This window comes from Cotesia glomerata, linkage group LG7 (assembly GCF_020080835.1).
Source record: "Cotesia glomerata isolate CgM1 linkage group LG7, MPM_Cglom_v2.3, whole genome shotgun sequence".
In the NCBI taxonomy this organism is placed as follows: domain Eukaryota; kingdom Metazoa; phylum Arthropoda; class Insecta; order Hymenoptera; family Braconidae; genus Cotesia; species Cotesia glomerata.
Window position 1 is genome coordinate 23943989 of NC_058164.1, and position 20234 is coordinate 23964222.

Consider the following 20234-nt stretch of genomic DNA (forward strand, 5'->3'; position numbering starts at 1 on the left):
CTCGCCTACACAGAAAGAAGAATTTCTTGACTAGAGAACAAAATTCTTGGCTCAAGAAAATTTGTCGGGTGCCTGAAGGAAGACCGAAGTTGTGTTGGGCGAAGTAAAAATTTTTTTTTTAATTCTATTCTTGGTGGAAGTCAGTTTTTCTTAATTCAAATTATCATAAATACTTGATACAATAAATTTTTATATTTGATCAAGATTTTTAGATATTTTAGGGAAGCAGCGCCACCTACTTCAGTTGAGAAAAAAATTTTCTCGCCTTGAGAAAATTTTTCTCTTAAATATTTAATACCCATTTTATATTATTTTGGCGTGCAATTATACATATTGAATGGAAAAAAATGATGAAATATTATTTGATCTTCCCATTTGACATGTTAATCAATTAAAATATTAATGAAAATTTACTTCTATCTTTATACTTAATTTTTTGGAGCAAGAGAGAAATTTTCTCAAGACAAGAAAATTTACTTCTGTCAAGAACTAAATTTTTTTGAGCAAGAGGCTGAATTTTCTCAAAACAATAAGATTTTCTTGACAAATAAATTTTCTTATATGAAGATACGTATTTCTTAAAGCAAGAGAATTAATTTTGTTGGAATAAGTGAAATTTCTTGTGTCAAAAAAAAATTTTTTTTCACTCAAGAAAATAATTGGGAAGAAAACTATTTTCTTGGCTCAAGTGCACCTTTTTTTCTGTGTGATTTTTTTAGATCACAGCAGGTTTTTTGTACCATAAAGCAAAAGAATTTGACTTACTTGATGCTCCACAATGTTGGCAGGTAGCTAATTACTTTTTAATCATAAAAAGTTGTCATAATTGACAAGAAATTAATAAAAAAAATTTTTCAGATAGAAAGAGGCGATGGATTGTCGACAGTAAGAAGCTGTCAAGGTTTGGCAGTCCCCTCGTATTTTTACACAGAGTTCGTCTGGTACTTCGCGGGGATGACCGGGGCCGTAAAATTTTTTTTTTATTATCCAAAGTAACACACGACGGATTTTCTGAATTAATATGAGCGTTCAATTCACTGTCGTTAAATTATTATTTATAAAAAACTAACATATGACTGGATTTTTTTGTATATCTATCTATACATTTTATTATAGTATTTTTTTCCTCGCCTTAGAATTATGGCGCCACTTAGACCATCCTTGATTCAGAAAGATGATTTGAAATGATTACCTTCATGTTAATTGTATATTCATATAGTATTCAAATCCGATGCATTTAAATCATTTCAAATTAGATTTCTTAATCAGGGATAGCATCAGAGTATTCTGTTTTTTATTATTTTGCTTTTTATCTTTTATTTTAATCAATTTTATTGTGAAAAATGAGATTATGAAGCGTGCACTTTTGGATTTTCCAAATTTTTTAAGTGTATTATTCCGCTCAGCCCAAAAAAACAAAACGAGCCCAATTACTAAAGTTTACCCTCTGCTGTAATTGCTCTTGACCTTAGTATTTTATGCGACTTTAAACAAATGAAAAAAAAAAAAAAATTAGGAAAACGGTTGACCCTAAAGGCCATCCCTGCAACTTCCCGCTAATTCCGTTAATACCTGGCCGCTTTTTTGAGCTCTTCGAGCTCAAAAGTACAATCTGTGTGTTGTTTTAAGCTCTCCGAGCTCAAAAAGATACCTTTTCTATGCTTTTGAGCTCTTTGAGCTCAAAAGTCTGATAGAAGTTTCATAGAACACTATTTTTTGAATGTTCATACCGCAATAACTTTTGAATGAATGTACCGATTTTTACGCGGTTGGCGGCATTCTACGTAGTTTTTTAAGCCCTATAAATAATTTCTAACTTTCAATTAGTCAAACTAGAAATTTTGGAGTAACTCTGAAAAAACTCTTTTTTCGGTTTTCTTTCGTTCACGATATCTCTCGAACGAATCAACCGATTTTGACCGGATTGGCAGCGATCGACGTGGTTTTTCAAGGTTGAGAGCTGATTAGTTTTTGGAATCGATCGGTTGAGCCGTTTAAAAGTTATCCCAAAAAACCACTTCAGAAAAAATTTTTTTTCCTACTTTATTTTAGATTTCTCCAAATTTCTCAAAATCTATCGGTCCGAATCGGTTCAAATTAACAGGAAATCTAAGTTTGGCGAAGCCCTTTCGAATGGCACCAACCGCGATGAAATCGGTTCAACCGTTCAAAAGTTATAAGAGGTTTACATACTTACACACACACACACACACACACACACATACATACACACACACACACACACACACATACATACAGACATAGTGACACCCTCGCGGGAATAGTCAGGAAAGCTTCCTAGGACCTCAAAACGTCGAGATCTGATGAAAACTCGATTTTCGAAAAACGGGGTAAAACCAATAACTTCCCGATTTTTGAAAATTTTCAATTTTCTTAGCGGGAAGTTAAAAAAATATATTAAAAATGGTTTCTAAGACCAGCTTGGGTTTCGAACCCACGCATGGCCGGTTAGTTCAAATACTCTACAGGCCGTGCAACTTTGGCTACTAACGTCGCTGGTTAAAAAATTCTTTATAATTGAGGATGGTTTTACTTGTATCACTGTAGAGTGTTTTACAAGGGAGGGTGGGGAATTATTGTCTCTCCACTTTTTTCTCCGCAATATAATCTCTCAACCCCGTCATTATAACTCTCAACCACTTTTTCGTCCCCACCCTCCTGCATGTCGGGATTTTTTCTTTCATGCCCGACACACATGTGCTGCGACTGTGGCCGACTTACGCGTTATAATCAGTACCTGCATTTGCATTACGGTCTTAAATAGTATGGAGGTACTTCTATAATGACATTTTACCTCCATAACTATATGGGAAAACCACAGAAAACCCGACCGGTACAGAGGCTGGCAATGAAACGCACATATTCTTAGTTTATAATCATTGAAAAATATTGGTGCGCGCCGGAATCGAACCCTGGTCCCACTCTTTCGAAATGCAGGTACCGAGCCGATTAGGCTATTGCCAACCTTAAAAAATTCTTTATATTAAACTAAAAAGGTTTTAACAATTTTATTATGGTTAAATATTTATTTTATAGTATTTTAAATTATTATTTTTTATTCAAAGAAAATTAATAAAAAATACCCGTAGTTTATTTTTTCAATAATCTAAATAAAACCCGCAAATTAAGGTAGTTTAGGCTCCAAATGACTTCAACTTGACCCCATATTTTTTTATATTCATTCAAAAGATTTATACATCTATAGAAAAAAAAAATCATATTTTTCTACCACACCGTTTAAGAGATATAATTAATTAAAGTTTTGCAAAAATATACGGTCTCTTATGAGTGTCCTTGTTCAATAACTCCGGAAATGGAGGATTTATAAAAAATCGGCCAACTTGACCCAATAAAAAAAACTTTCCAATAGATAGAACAATGTTTTATACATATTCTATCAAAATTTGATAACGATTTACCACATAGTTTTAATTTAATTAATTTTTTAATATCAAAAATTGGTTTCTATCTTTGTTGTTTGTCGGAGACATTACTCCCCCATCTTTATTAGGGAAAAAATGGCGACTTCTCGTTGCGCGACAAATTTGAAATTGAAATATCATCATAAAGTTTTTTTGCATTAAAATAAATTGTTATTCAACATACATTAAAAGTTCACATAAGTTATAGCAGATTTAATATATTGAAGTGATATTTGCAAATTTAAACAATAAATGAACACCGTGAGCAACTGTTTTAAGTAACGACCTTACATATCCTATAACAGTTGTTATTGTTTTGCGACAGCCCAGTATTTGTCAGTTGATATTTTAATAGTTATATTATTATAATTATTTGATCATAATTATGAATTGAATTTAATCAATTAAATTCTGATTAGAAATAATTTTATATTTTAAATTATTTTTCGAGTGATCTCTTGTAAAAAAGAAAAAAAAAATATCTATTAATTTGACCTCGGAATGCGACGATCAACCCTGTTGAAAAGCTCCAATAAGATCCCATCAAAAGCGACAAAAGCCACTTAGAAACCAACAAAATTTATGGGTTTCTAAGTGGCTGTTGTCGCTTTTGATGGGATCCTATTGGAAATTTTAAACAGGGAAACTACCTTAAATTTCAATTAAAAATCATCCAATTTTCCAAAATATTTAGTATAAATTAAAATCTCCAAAAGCAGCAACCTCTTGCTTAATATTCCTCGAGGATTTTCACACCCAAGATTGAAACTTGGTCCAAAATCCCGATAGAAGAATCAAATACCCAGACGAAACCTTAAGAAATTTCTGCCCCGAATAGAAGCCTATCGTAATTTCCACACTCTTACAACTAATTTAATTACACACACACACACTCGAATTACACACAGCTTGTTAACATTCCCCCAGCTTTCTACAGGTTCGACACATTCTCCAGCGAACTCACGCTTGCATTACCACATAGTAAGCATTGGTTTTAGTGAGTACGAGCCGGGACCGTAAGAAATACGTAGTAGTAAGTGGAGAGCAGTCCGTTGTTTTCAGTGTGGCTGTACTCTGCTGACCCAAATGAATCCTACCGCCTGTCAGTCCTCGTTCGGGCTTCTTCGTGCGAGTTCCTTTCTATTTTGACGTTCATAATTCCTCAATATTTTCCATAAATAATTCATATTTTTCATTGTTTTAGTAAAAAAATAATTAGTGCGCAGTTTTTTTTTTTTTATTTCGGTTTAATTTAATTCACCTTGATTTCTTCGAAAATGTGAACTTTTGAGTTCCCGGTAAACTGGATGCTGATGAACTAAAATATCGGAACATGTGTGCGGTTTAAATAAGATTAGTAGCAGCTGGGCTCGGTAGTAAGAGAAAATAAGTGCATGACTTAAATATACTTGGATATTGTGAAGCTTTAAATATAATACACTGGTTTAATAATAATAATTTTACCAATTGTTGAGGCCGATGTGTCGAATCAAGGAATTAAAAGTGTGATTTTTGCTTCAAGTGCGAAAGCAATATAATACACTGTTGAAAATTTTTATGGTAATTTTACAAATTTTTTAGGAATTGATAGGCAGAATTTTGAAAAGCGGTTCCCGCTTTTCAATCTTTCAAGCTCTTCGAGCTTGAAAATTTAAAAGTCATATCAAAAATACGATTATTTAGAAATTTTTGGCTATAACTCCTGAACACGTCGTCCGATTTTGATTTGCTTCGAGGCATTTGACGCAATTTTTTTAGTACAAAAATTGTTTATAAGCTCTTGAGTCGATCAATCGAAGAATTTAAAAGTTATCTCAAAAAAACGAGTATTTAGAAATTTTTAACCCTTCAGCACTCTCGCTATGAGATTTTCTCTCACGCTCATCAATAACTCAAATTTTCTTTCAAATTTAAAATGGAATGACTATGTGATTTTTTTTCTATCTGTCAAAAAATTAATATTATTTCAGATTGCAATATTATTATTTTAATTGTTCTATACTATAAAAAAATAAAATAAATTTTATTAACTCTGTGAGATATTTTCTCATCGCAATAGTAAAGTAGGGGGGTCAGAATTTAAAAAATCGGGTCTGATCGGTACAGTTCGGAGGTTCCTGTAAGAGTGCATTTGTGTTTGGATGTATTATTATTAAATATTATTTTTAAATAAGTCAATTTTTTTTTGTTTTAAGAAATTTATTTTATTTAAGATTTTTTAAATTAAAGGGACTATAAGCATGCGTGCGCTTCCACATAAGGCGTGAGAGTTTTTCTCATCGCGCGAGTAATGATAGTAAATCGTTTTGCGAGAGTGCTGAAGGGTTCAATGACAAGAATTTTTGAACTTGTCGTTCGATTTTGACTTGCTTGGCGGCATTCGACTTAGTCTTTTAAGTCCAAAAAAGTGTCTCTGATGTCTGGAGTTGATTAGTCAAATATTTTGAAAGTTATTTAGAAAAAACTTGAAAAAAAAATTGTTTTTTTTTGGTTTTTATTTGTTTTCCATATCTTCTTCTCGGGCACAGCTTCCTGTGACCTTAAAACGTCGAGATCTGATAAAAACTCGATTCTTAAAAAACAGGGTAAAACCAAAAACTTCGCGATTTTTGAAAATCTCCGATTTTCTTAGCGGGAAGTTAAAAAATGATTATTTAGAAAATTTTGGCTATAACTTTTGAACGCGTCGGTCGATTTTGATTTGCTTCGGGGCATTCGACGCAATTTTTTTAGTACAAAAATTGTTTATAAGATCTTGAGTCGATCAATCGAAGAATTTAAAAGTTATCTAAAAAAAACGAGTATTTAGAAATTTTTAAATGGCTAGAATTTTTGAACTTGTCGTTCGATTTTGACTTGCTTGGCGGCATTCGACTTAGTCTTTTAAGTCCAAAAAAGTGTCTCTGATGTCTGGAGTTGATTAGTCAAATATTTTTAAAGTTATTTAGAAAAAATTAAAAAAAAATTGTTTTTTTGGTTTTTATTTGTTTTCCATATCTTCTTCTCGGGCACAGCTTCCTGTGACCTTAAAACGTCGAGATCTGATAAAAACTCGATTCTTAAAAAACAGGGTAAAACCAAAAATTTCCCGATTTTTGAAAATCTCCGATTTTCTTAGCGGGAAGTTAAAAAATGATTATTTAGAAATTTTTGGCTGTAACTTTTGAACGCGTCAGTCAATTTTGATTTGCTTCGGGGCATTCGACGCAATTTTTTTAGTACAAAAATTGTTTATAAGCTCTTGAGTCGATCAATCGAAGAATTTAAAAGTTATCTAAAAAAAACGAGTATTTAGAAATTTTTAAATGGCTAGAATTTTTGAACTTGTCGTTCGATTTTGACTTGCTTGGCGGCATTCGACTTAGTCTTTTAAGTCCAAAAAAGTGTCTCTGATGTCTGGAGTTGATTAGTCAAATATTTTGAAAGTTATTTAAAAAAAACTTAAAAAAGAGTTTTTTTTGGTTTTTATTTGTTTTTCATATCTTTTTCTCGCGCAAAGTACGATTGACTTTAAAATGAAATCAGATCGATGTCTCAATGAACACTTTCGAACGCCGTGTCGCTCATCTCGATTGGTTGATTCGTTCTAAAGATATCCTACGACAAAATTTTATTCGCATACATACACACACACGCGGCCGGACGTCCAGCCGGGAAAAGTCGGAACGAATTCCTAGGACCTCAAAACTTGGAGATCTGATTAAAATTCTTATTCTCAAAATCTTACTAAAATAACTTCCTACTTTTTAAAATTAGATACTTTTCTTTATAAAATACTTGTAATTTTACAAAAATTTTCAACAGTGTATTAACAGTTTTTAAATACTATGTGCAAGTGCAGCTCAATGATCCGGTTGCTCAGGATATCTATCTGATAACAATTAGCCTTAATAAGAGCACGTGGGATTTTTTAATGGATACAACGCGATGTCGCTGCGCTTCACGGTGTTAATTATCTACAAAAGACACTGACTTTACCAGTAAGTAATCACAATGCGTAATGAGTTGTCAGTTTGTATTTTTGGGGGCTAGAAATCGGGGATCGGCGGGTCACCTGGTGTCCCACTTGCGATTTTGAACCAGTTATTTAGATTTTATGTTTTCTCCGGGCGATTATGTTTTTCGATCGACTAGAACTAATTTATTCTAGTGACATGATTTCTCTTTCGAGATAAGGCTCAAGCTTACGCTTTACTTTGTTTATTTACAGTTAAGTGGAAAATTGGAGGGAAATTTTTATGAGTTCAGATTTTTTTTTTTTAATTTGCATAGATTTATTTGCGATTTTTTATGGTTTATAATAATAAGTGCGAATTTAGAAAGCATTGACCTGGTTTGATAGTATTTATCACGTTTTTTTAATAAAAATTATTAAAATTGATTTGTGAAATTTAACAATTTAAAAAAATTTTTTTTATAAGTAATATTTTTTTATTTAACATAATTTTGTTATTTTTTACTATAAAAATGATTTATTAATTATTAACTAAATTATTTTTTGAAATTTTTATTAAATACACATTTATGTGTTCATTTTTTGGTTTTTTTTTATACTCAAAAATAAATAAAAAAATTCTATTCAAAAAATTTGTGAATCAATATTTTATTCATCCAAAAGTCTTATTTCTTGAGTTTTTTGACTTTCAACTTAATTTTTCTGTGTTAAAAAATTTTTTTTCAAAAAAAAAATAAAATAACTTTTATAGAGAATTTAATTTGCTACAAAAAAGTTCCTATAAGCCGAAACTAGGACTAATAGTTTTCAAATTATGAAGCTTGAAAGATAAAGCTAAATAAAAATTGATAAATCCTTCCATTATATTGAATTAATTGATTTTAAATATAAAATTAACTTATATGAATTAAAAAAAATTTTTTTTATCCTAAAATCTAATTTTATGAAAGCTGTAACTAGTAAAATTTTCTAGAGCCGAAAATTGGCACCTATATCAAGTAAACTTCCAAAAGAAATTAGAAAAAATTTTTTCAAGGTCGTAAAACAAAATTATCAGTTTTTTTTTTGCATTTTTCTGACAAATGATAAATTTTATCAAACGAAAATACCTCAAAAAAAATTTAAAAAACGTGTAATTATCTACAAGATTTATTCTTATACTTTTTTTTTATCTATAACTCACCATTTTTTAAATATTTCTAGTCAAAAAAAAATTTTCTTTACTCAAAAAATAATTTTTTTTATGCGTATGAAAATAGTATTTTATAATAAATAAAATAGTTATCCTTGAACTGGAGTAGATTGCGCGGGCGGGTTTATTAAAACGACCTTTGATCGATTGTAACATATTACACATAATGTAATGTTTAATCCAGCTATGTCGACGAATTTTTCCTGCTCTCTAACATCAAGTGGTCATTCATACCGTGTCTCATGTAACGTGTCAGTATTCCGTTTTCCGTGTCTCAATCAAGTACAACTTTATTCTAGTTTATTTCAAGATCCGTCTCCGCCACAAACGCGGTCATGAGAATTATTTGTAATTGTCCGTGTACATATAATTTATATTTGTATTTACATTAACTTCATTCAAAAGATTTGAATTTAATTTAACAAGAACTTTAAATAATAAAATGATAAAAATTTTGAAGAAATTTTTAACTTGCTTTTTGAGGTGTGCAATTTAAAAATTTTTTATTTTTAATAGCAATAATTTATATAAAATATTTAATTAATTAATTATATTATTGAAAAATTTTTCTGTCTAATGATAATAATTATGCTTATGTAGCTCAAGGAATTCTTATTAGAATTTTTTTTCTAGGAATATAGAAAAGTTTATTTCTTTGTAATTAATTTTTTAAATTGCTTTAAAAGGAGGGAATTGTAATTAGAAAAAAAAAAAAAAAAAAAGTGGGCCGGGGATTCGATCCCGGGTTTTTTGAGTGGAAACAAAGCGTCAGACGCATCTGGCTATGCTAAAATTTTGACCTGCAGAATTTTGAAAAAAAAAAATCAATATTCGGGTTGATTGAGAGTACCTTTAACAAGTTTTTCAAGATTTAAGGTGTAAATAAATTTCTTCAAAACCCAAAAACCCTTAACTTTATTCAAATAATCTGGATTTAATTTAACTTCAAATAATAAAATTCGAAATTTTTAACTTGCTTTTTGAGGTGTGCAATTTAAAAATTTTTTATTGTTATTCAAAAATTTTAACAGCAATAGTTTATATAAAATATTATTAAATATTAAATTAATAAATGATATTATTGAAAAATTTTTCTGTATAATGATAATAATTATGATAATGATAATGAATAATAAATAATAAAAAGTCAGTACGGTTTTTACGGCCGGTATTTATAATACAGTTACCTCAAGGCTCTGTGAACTATTGTAGCCAGTACGGAGAATAGTAACTAGATTTCTTTTTTATAGTGAGTTGCATTATAATTATTAAACATGGGAATTATTTAATCGAATATATAGAGAGAGTAATTAATGTATGTTTTTTAATTATTTTTATACCAGTAGGGTTGAGTTTGAATAGAGCTTTGATTTATTAACGATTTTCACGGAGAAAGTGACCAGTTAACGTTAATTGGTTATGTAAGTTAATTAATTAAGGAAATGGTCAAAGTTACTGGTAATTAAGTTTGTTTGATTTATGGAACATTCACAGAAGTTTAGTTTCCGAGTTAGTATTCGATTTATAGGAACTAATTTATGTGTGGCTGATAGTGCAGATATTTATTTTGTATTGTAATTTATTTTTTTTTTTGCAGATTTTTTAGTTTGTATGCTAGAATAGAGTTTACGGTAGCTTTTAGGTGTAAAAGTCAATTTTTTCATCAATTAGAAGATAATTTATGAGGAAATTTAAATTGAAATTGAAAATCGTGCTTTTTTGGATGTGAAAAAATTTTTTTTTAGAAATTTGTTTTTGGACTGTATAGAGGAGTACTAAAAGATAGTTTGAAGCTTAAAAAAATTTTTTTAAATAATTAAAACTATAATTAATGAAAATGATAAATTAATCATGAAAAATAGGGTTTTTTTAATGGCATTTTTCGTATAAAAAAAATTTTTTTTTCTTAAGTTTATTTTTGTCTGGTATAGAATAACTTTGAAAATAAATTTTTAGCTGAAAAATAAATTTTCTGAAGAATTAGAACCATAATTATTGAAAAAAAAAAACATTAATCATGAAAAATAGTTTTTTTAATGGCAGTTTTCGCAAAAAAAAAAATTTTTTTTTTCAATTTTTGTCATTGTCCAGCATAAAGTAGCTTTGAAAGTAACTTTTGAGCTAAAAAAAAATTTTCAGAAGAATTAGAACAATAATTATTAAAAAACATACATTAATCATGAAAAATAGTGTTTTTAATGGCATTTTTCGAATAAAAATTTTTTTTTTTCTTCATTTTGTTTTTGTCTAGCATTGAGTAGCTTCTAAAGTAACTTTTGAGCTAAAAAATAGATTTTAAGAAGAATTAGAACCATAATTATTGAAAAAGATACAGTAATCATGAAAAGTAGTGTTTTCAAAAGCAGATTTCGTATAAAAAAAAATTTTTTTTTCTTAGTTTTATTTTTGCCTAGTATAGAATAGCTTTAAAAGTAATTTTTGAGTTGAAAAAAAAATTTTCAGAAGAAATTAGAATTATAATTATCGAAAAGCATACATTGATTATGAAAAATAGTGTTTTTAACGGCAGTGTTTGTACATAAAAATTTTTTTATTTAATTTTTATCATTATCCAGTATAAGTAGCTTTAAAAGTCACTTTTCAGCTGAAAAATACATTTTTAGAAAAATTAGAACCATAATTATCGAAAAAGATACATTAATTATGAAAAATAGTGTTTTTAATGGCATTTTTCACATAAAAATATATTTTTTTAATTTAATTTCGTCATTTCCCAGCATAAAGTAGCATTAAAAGTAACTTTTGAGGCCAGAAACAATTTCTTAACAGAATTATGACGAACAAAAATTGATCTTAAAAATACTATTTTTATATATAGAAAAAAAAAAGTTTTTTTCCTTCAACCAAAATAATTGATAACTTAGTAAATATTAAGTAACTAAAATTTTATTTATGAATCAAAATATGATAGTTCGTTCCACTCCGAAGATCTTAAAACATCATATCCGTAAAAAAAACTGTTATTACCGTCTCAAGCGCGATTACTTCAGAACCTTAATCCGTAATTTTTAATTAAAAAAAAAGCCCACGTAGATCTAAAATCTTAAAAGGTCAATCAAGACAAAAAAACAAAAAAGTGATCGATCACAGCTCACAAAAAAGCCAACCATATATTTATGACACGTTTACCTACATCCAGCTCTCGCAATATGTCTTTGTAGCTGGTACAAAGCGAAGGTGCAGCCTGGTCCGTAACGATACTTAGCATTTACATTATGATTATCCTATTCTACACACTAATCTACCATGTACATGAATACATATGTATATAAATGTATATGGTACATAAATACTATAGCAGTGCGTTCCCACGCACGGCCCATCCTCTTTCAAGACGTTTACTCCATTGCAGCCTCCACTTATCAACCAACTTTACCTTGTATGTTATTATCCCGCAATAACAATAACAATAACAGTAATAGTAATAGCAAGAGCCACAGCCTAGTGCATAATAATCCTCATTGTCCACAAGCATGACAATAAAGATCGTGTCCTTTGTTCTTTGTTGAAGATCTAAGTGTGCCCTATGGCGCCCAACGTAGGATCAAAAAAAACGCGGATAGGTTCGAATTTATTGGAAATAATTTTTTTTATTTTGAATTTAGAATTGTGTAATAGGTATTTGCTCGAAATAATTCCGGGAGCTCGGAAGTAAATAGGGACTGAAGAATTTGCGGCGATAAATTTGACCGGGTAGATGAGATGTCAGCGTGAGATAACCGGCAATACTTACGGGATATGCTTGGATAAATCCAATAACGGAGAACCAGTTGTTGTCCTGTCTTTCTACTGTACAGAGTGACCCACTTTGACCCAGGTCATTTGCCGCGAGAACGATTCGCGGGTAATGCGTAACGTGGATTGGAATACTTTCTAGGATAATTGACCTCAGGTCGCCTTTTTTTAAGCTGCTTATATGGCTTGCGGAATTCTTGTTAGAATTTTTTTTCTAGGAAAATAGAAAAGTTTATTTCGTTGTAATTAAATTATTAAATTGCTTTAAAAGGAGGGAATTGTAATTAAAAAAAAAAAAAAAAAAAAAAAATGGGCCGGGGATTCGATCCCGGGTTTTTTGAGTGGAAGTAAAGCGTAAGATGCATTTGGCTATGCCAAAATTTTGACCTGCAGAATTTTGAAAAAATAATTGATATTCGGGTTAATTGAAGATTCCTTTAACAAGTTTTTCAAGATAGTAGGTGTAAAGAGGTTTTTTCAAACCCCAAAAAGCGGTAAATTTTTTTTAAAGCATTAATTCGAGGTAAAAAATAAATTCTTGTTAGAATTTTTTTTTTTTTAGGAAAATAGAAAAGTTTATTTCTTTGTAATTAAATTATTAATTGCTTTAAAAGGAGAGAATTGTAGTTAAAAAAAAAAAAAAAAGTGGGCCGGGATTTAATCCTGGATTTTTTGAGTGGAAGTAAAGCGTAAGACGCATCTGTCCATACCAAAATTTTGACCTGCAAAATTTTAGAAAAAAAAATCGATATTCGGGTTCATTGAAGGTTCCTTTAACGAGTTTTTCAAGATTTTAGGTGTTACTAGATTTTTTCACACCCCAAAACGCGGTAAAAATTTTTTAAAGCAATAATTCGGGTTAAAAATGAATTAATTTGTTTATTTTTAAGAGAAAGTAACGAAAAACTGCGAAATTTAGAAAATTGTAGAGAAAGTTGATCGATATTGAGTGAGAAAAGATGATGTTACTTTTGATGGCCCAGATGTCTTTGTTTTCACGAGAGTAAGATAAATTAGTGATTTAATTATCGTACGCATACAAGGTCAGAAAATTTCTCGCTCACGGTTGAGCGGGATTGAAAGTTGCACAACTTGTAAACGCTACAAAGTAATACAACGCAGGCTAATGTGTATAACTAGTTAATACCTAAGGACAACCTTTCAAAATATCGAGTCATTGTTTATGTTTACGTTTCTTGTAAAAAACTTAGAATGACTCAAAAATGAACCGGTTTTTAAATGACAATCATTTTATCTAGCATGTAATGCTTAGACACGTAATTCCAATTGTTTAAAACGGAACTCGAAACTCGAGGAGAACTGCTTGAGTCCCACAGAAAATGAGGAATGCTGTGCGTGATTACCTTGCGAGAAAGTTAGTCTTTAAAATTTCAAAATTGTGGGAAAGATGCTCATGCTATTATCATCATTGTTTATAAATAATTTTTTACTTATTTAACAATGATATAAATTAAAAACTTTAAAATTTTTTTAAAATTCCTTGCCCAGGAATCGAACCCGCGTCCTCAGATCTTCAAACAATTTTTGTAACGCCGAAATCTTAGAAACTACTAGTCCGATTTTGACACTTTTTGGATAATTTATATCCTTGTAGTTGCCTTTAGGTCTCTACAAACGCGCATACAATTCTGACGACCCGGGGTAAGATGGTACCCAATAAAAAACTTTTTTAATGAATAATTAGTGATATTTTTAATGTTCTCACGGCTTTAAAAGAGTTTTCGTAGATTTTCAACGAAATTACACGGCTTTCTATGCGAAAATTATGAGTTAAAAAATGAAATTTAAACAGCAGTTTACATGCTGACTAGAAAGTTGCTCAACTTATAGCGAAAAGCCAGAGTTGCATCAAGGTATAAAAATATAATACAAGCCAGAAACACGATGAGAAACATTTAAATGTCTCTTATGACATTTATTGGTATATCAACTCTGCCACAACATCACCCTTCTACTTTTATCCACAAACCTGTCGTGACTAACATCAAAGAACATTCTCCAGGAAAATTTACTAACCATAAGGGCATTCCATGCGAAATTAGAAAATGACTAAAATTTAAAAATTTTTCTAATTTAGTCCTAATTTATTATTAATAAACTTTTTAATAAACAATTTTTAATAAACAACTTGATGTAGACATTTTGTACTTGTCCCACCAGTCACAAATGCCTGTCCCACCAGTCACAATAAAAACAATTTTTAACTTCCCGCTAAGAAAATTGAAAATTTTCAAAAATCGGGAAGTTATTGGTTTTACCCCGTTTTTCGAAAATCGAGTTTTCATCAGATCTCGACGTTTTGAGGTTCTAGGAAGCTTTCCTGACTATTCCCGCGAGGGTGTCACTATGTCTGTGTGTGTGTGTGTGTGTGTGTGTGTGTGTGTGTGTGTGTGTGTGTGTGTGTAAGTATGTAAACCTCTTATAACTTTTGAACGGTTGAACCGATTTCATCGCGGTTGGTGCCATTCAAAAGGGCTTCGCCAAACTTAGATTTCCTGTTAATTTGAACCGATTTGGACCGATAGATTTTGAGAATTTGGAGAAATCTAAAAAAAAGTAGGAAAAAAAATTTTTTCTGAAGTGGTTTTTTTGGGATAACTTTTAAACGGTTCAACCGATCGATTCCAAAAACTAATCATCTCTCAACCTTGAAAAACCACGTCGATCGCCACCAATCCGATCAAAATCGGTTGATTCGTTCGAGAGATATCGTGAACGAAAGAAAACCGAAAAAAGTGTTTTTTCAGAGTTACTCCGAAATTTCTAGTTTGACCAATTGAAACTTAGAAATTATTTATGAGGCTTAAAAAACTGCGTAGAATGCCGCCAACCGCGTAAAAATCGGTTCATTTATTCAAAAGTTATTGCGGTTTAAAAATTCAAAAAATAGTGTTCTATGAAACTTCTATCAGACTTTTGAGCTCAAAGAGCTCAAAAGCATAGAAAGGTATCTTTTTGAGCTCGGGGAGCTTAAAACAACACACAGATTGTACTTTTGAGCTCGAAGAGCTCAAAAAAGCGGCCAGTTATTAACGGAATTAGCGGGAAGTTGCAGGGATGGCCTTTAGGGTCAACCGTTTTCCTAATTTTTTTTAATTGTTTCTACGTAGGTAATCAGTCTAATTCTTCATAATATTGAATGTTTGTAGGATAAATTTTGTATTTTCGAGGGAAGTATTTTTTAAAAGTTTAGTGGTTGAACTGAAATTGGACTTTAAGTATACCTTTGGTAAGAGAGAAGGATTTTTCTTAGTCCCACCAGTCACACTCAGTCAAATGATAATTACGAGAAACTTGAAAAGTAATGGAGGTTTTTGACAAAGGGATGTTATTAATTAGTTATTCTTCTATATTATAAGATAAATTTTACTATAGTATAAGTTTCAGTCACATAATTATATATAATTGATGGAATTCCAGAGTCAAATGTCTCACCAGTCACTATGGAAGCCCCAAATATATTAAAAATTGCATTGAAGATCTTTTCAAAGAAAGTTTTCTAAAATTCTGCGTCTATCATAAAAAAAAAAAAAAAAATTATTTTGTGTTACAGAAATGCGTAGCGAGGTGGGCGAATGGTTAGCAACTTGTGTCGGTTCTCCAATTTGCATACTGTTGTTATCCTGGTCACTGCTGATCTACCAGAACCAGCCGTCGTCCTTGAAGCGTAGGATCGATGTCCTCACAGTTGCCATCATCACACAGAGTTTGGCACATCAATTGGGGCTACTACTTTATGCCATACTTACACTTATACGTCCAGTTAATCACTTTGGAGGTAAGAGTTTCTTCCTTTAGAATTTTCTGATAAGTTCAGGCAAGAACAAATCAAATGTACACAGAAAGAAAAATTTCTTGACTGGAGAACAAAATTCTTGGCTCAAGAAAATTTTCGGGTGCCTGAAGGAAGATAATTTTAGAAGTTTTTGAAATATTATTTGATCTTCCCATTTGACATGTTAATCAATAAAAATATTACTGAAAATTTACTTCTATCTTTATATTTAATTTTTTGGAGCAAGAGAGAAATTTTCTCAAGACAAGAAAATTTACTTCTATCAAGAACTAAATTTTTTTGAGCAAGAGGCTGAATTTTCTTAAAACAAGAAGAATTTCTTGACTTAAATAAATTTTTTTGGATCAATATACGCATTTCTTAAAGCAAGAGAATTAATTTTATTGTAATAAGTGAAATTCCTTGTCAGAAAAAAATTTTTTTTTCGCTCAAGAAAATAATTAGGAAAAATATTCTCTTGGCTCAAGTGAACCTTTTTTTCTGTGTAATAATCTAATCAACGTGTTACAGAAATATGTTCATCATTAGTCTGGCTGCTGAATTCCTCCAGCGTATTGCAGCAACTGACTCTAACATCAATCGCAATCTTCGCGGCGATTTTCACCAAGGAAGACTCGAGCCTGACGAAGAACCACCTGAAGTACCACCTGGTCTCACTGACCGTGATCAGCGCTTGCATCGGATTCACCGGAATCCTCAACTTTGAATCAGAAACTTGCGTGTTTCTGGCTCAAGAGATTTCAGTCAAGTACGGGCTCTTCGTCAACGCACTGAAGATCCTTCTGCTGTTCGGCACAATTTGCGGTCTGTGCATCACGATATTCAAGGACGCTTGTCAGTCCCCGAAGTCTGAGCTTCTGCAGTCGGTTTCTGACCTCTCGGACACTAGTTCCAAGAATTCTGGGTTTGATCATCAGCATCATTGGGATCCTTCTAACGGGTCTTTTACCAGTGGGTCTACTAATTCTAGAGCTTGCTTAAGGAAGAGGAAGCCCAGGGTAGACGAGAGTGGAAGCAAGTCTACTGTATTTAGCATCTTGTTCGTCTGCTATGTCTTCGATCATCTTCCTGTTTTGGTAAGTTAGAAAAAATCTATATGGGCTCTAAAATAATATTCTTGCCTATAGAATATTTTGAGATATGCATATCTTGATTTTTTCTGTACCTTTAATTATTTAGCCAGAGTGAAACTTAAAAGTTAGATGTCACTCCTAATCAAAGTGATGACGAAAAAAAAATTAACAGCTGAAATTTCTTGATAAATATTTAAAAAACGGAGAAATTATAAGAAACCTTTTTTTGTAGAAAATATAATTTTCTATCGAAAAGGTCATCGATTTTTTTGTATTTCTGATCATTTAGCTAGAATTTTAGGTTAAAGTTTAAAAATAACGTCCATAATTTAAAGGAGCAATTGAATAGTAGTTCAAAAAAATTAAATCTCAAAATTTCTTGCTAAATATTAAAGATACAAAAAATTAATAAAAACTATTTTTGAAAGGAATAAAATTTTTTATTTTAAAGGTTCTTATAAATGCGTATAAGAACCTTTCATCTAGTATCTCTTATTGTAAAGCCAAAATCCCAATTCTAAACACATATCTTGATTGAAGAAAATTTGATATTGAAGATTTTGATTCAAAAGTTTCAAATAATTAAATGTTTAATTATATTTCAATGGTATAAGAATTTTTATTTGAAGTTTTTGTATCCTCGTGATCTGAAAGATATTTAATTAATTAAGAGTTTTTATTAGAAGTTAGTTTTCGGTTTTGCCGCTAGATGGCTATGCCCTCTCGCTATTAGACAAATTTTACAAGAGTATATATGAGCGTAGAATTTTTTTTCATCAGTAAAAAATTTTATTGAAGAACTAATTAGCTATTAAACAACAAAATATTGTATTTAAAGAAAATTTTTATAGAAAAAAAAGATATATTGGGTGAAGAACAATATTCTTAGAGAACATTTTGAGAAAGAAAATCTTGATTTAAGAAAATTTGATATTGAAAATTTTGATTCAAAAGTTTCAAATAATTCAGTAAAGCTTTATTATTTTTCAATAAATATTTATATTTTTCCATTTAAACATAAAATATTTTGGACTAAGAAATAAAATCTCTCTTACACAAGAGCAATATTTAACTAACTCCAAAACAAAATAATTACACTGTCGATGATGTTCTTGGCTTTAGACAATCCGACAGCAGTGCCGCCTCAAGATGTCCAAAAAATAACACATTACTAATATATCAACAGATTGAGCGTGAGTTTGCTTACGCTGTGATTGCTAGGTGGTAGCACTCTTTTTTTCGTGCTTGGTCCGATCAGGGTTCGAGTCCGGTCTCGGGCGTATTTTATATTATTTTAAGTTTCTCAAAAAATAAATATTCTCAAGTCTCGAACATTGATGTTGTTGAGTCAAGTATTTACTTCTCAAGCTTAGAAAATAATTTCTTAAATTTCCAAGTCCTTAACGTTCCAATAAAAATGTTGGATTAATTTAAAAATAAATTCTCCAATCAAAAGTTATTTTCTTAATTCAACTTTTTAAATCCTATTAATTAAAAAAAATTTCTTGAATTTAGAAAATTCAAAAGTGCACGACTCATAATGCTCATTTAATTATAAAATAATAAAATTAAATTTTTAGATCGTAGAACTCTTTGATGCTTCGGATCATGAATCGTGCAAAATAATATATCACAAGTATATAATAATTAAAATGAATATTAATAAAAATTTAAATGCAAAATTAAATTCAATAAACGTATTTCTGTTTTGAATTGTGTAAAGAATTTATTTAATTTATTATTCTTTATTTTATTTTTTTTATTTTATTGTCTCTTTCATTCGTTCTTTCTCTCTTAATATAAATGACTGAAAAATTTCTTGATCTAAATTAACCTTTTTTTTATGTGATCTTTTGGGCCAATTAGGGTAACATAAGCCGAATTAGCGATCAGTAGTCAGAAAGTTGAGCGAGTTTTCTAAAAGGAAACAAATCAGCGGCCTTTTCTTCGAAAAAGGATCTTTTAATGAGGGAGTTGATGAATTGCAAGACCCTTTTTATGATTGGTTTCGTCACCAGATCATTATATCGGGGGCGAATAATAGAGAGTGAAGAAATCTTCCTAATTGGATAACACTTTTCCTTTGTACAAAAACGGGCGGATTGCTACACGAAGCACGTACGCAAAAATCTAAAAGCAGTGATAATGCTAATAAAATAATTTTATTCCGACCTCGTGAACTCAAAAAGGCTAACCCAATCTACTGGTTACAGATCATGCATAACGATCAATCTGTGTCAATACTTGAACACTCCTCCTATCCGCTGTATTGAACGTGGATTAAAATTGCATACGCGGGTTATCAGTCCTTGTTTTTTTTTTTTTTTTTTTTATTAAGGAACTGAACTCTCTCGCGAAAAGAGTCTAGTTTGATAAATTGGTTATTTTAATCGCGATGCTTGAGATTAGGTCACAATTTCTCCAGGTTTCCAATCCTCGACGCAAGCTGAATTATGATTATGCTTGATAATCACTGTTCACTTCCTATTAGTTGGATTATGTGGAGGTTTAATAAGAACTATTGCTGGAAATTTCTTATTTAATACAATTTTATAGAGTGATAGATTTTTATTTGACTGAAACAAGGTTTAAATGCAAAATTAGTTACAAATACTTCAAACAATTTATCTCAGGATTAACTTTGTAAATATTAATAATATTTTTTTAAAAATTAGACTTTGGAACATTGAACCGAATTTTCATCTATATAATTCGGTTAAAATCGGTTTTTTTTAGTGTAATTTAGTGTCATTACAAAGGTCTTGACATAAATTTGTGCCTTTTCAAGGTTTCATTTCATTCTCACCGATATTTAATTTATTATAAGTATTTAGGCTGCATTCGAAAATATCTTTAGATACATAATTAAGAAATGACCTTGTATCTTGTGGAATATTGATATTTTTAAAGATATAAACTCATCCCGATGTTCTTCATCGAGACCTTTCATTTGAGTACCCACATCAATTTTTTATATATTTTATATATTTATATATTT

General features: G+C 30.4%; 1 protein-coding gene across 6 annotated transcripts in view; it reads left to right on the forward strand.

Annotated features, from left to right (window-relative positions):
• Positions 1 to 4427: 4427 nt before the first annotated feature.
• Positions 4428 to 20234, forward strand: part of LOC123268367 — a 29681-nt gene continuing 13874 nt past the window's right edge. The window contains exons 1-4 of one of the 6 annotated variants that reach the window (XM_044733364.1): positions 4428 to 5003; positions 7285 to 7423; positions 15921 to 16145; positions 16674 to 17239. In XM_044733364.1, coding sequence (XP_044589299.1) covers positions 15923 to 16145; positions 16674 to 17239 — 789 coding nt within the window. In that variant the 5' untranslated portion in view covers positions 4428 to 5003; positions 7285 to 7423; positions 15921 to 15922. Of the gene's footprint in view, positions 5004 to 7247; positions 7424 to 15920; positions 16146 to 16673; positions 17240 to 20234 lie in introns of all 6 variants that reach the window. The other 5 variants (XM_044733359.1, XM_044733360.1, XM_044733358.1 and 2 more) reach the window with 5 other exon arrangements.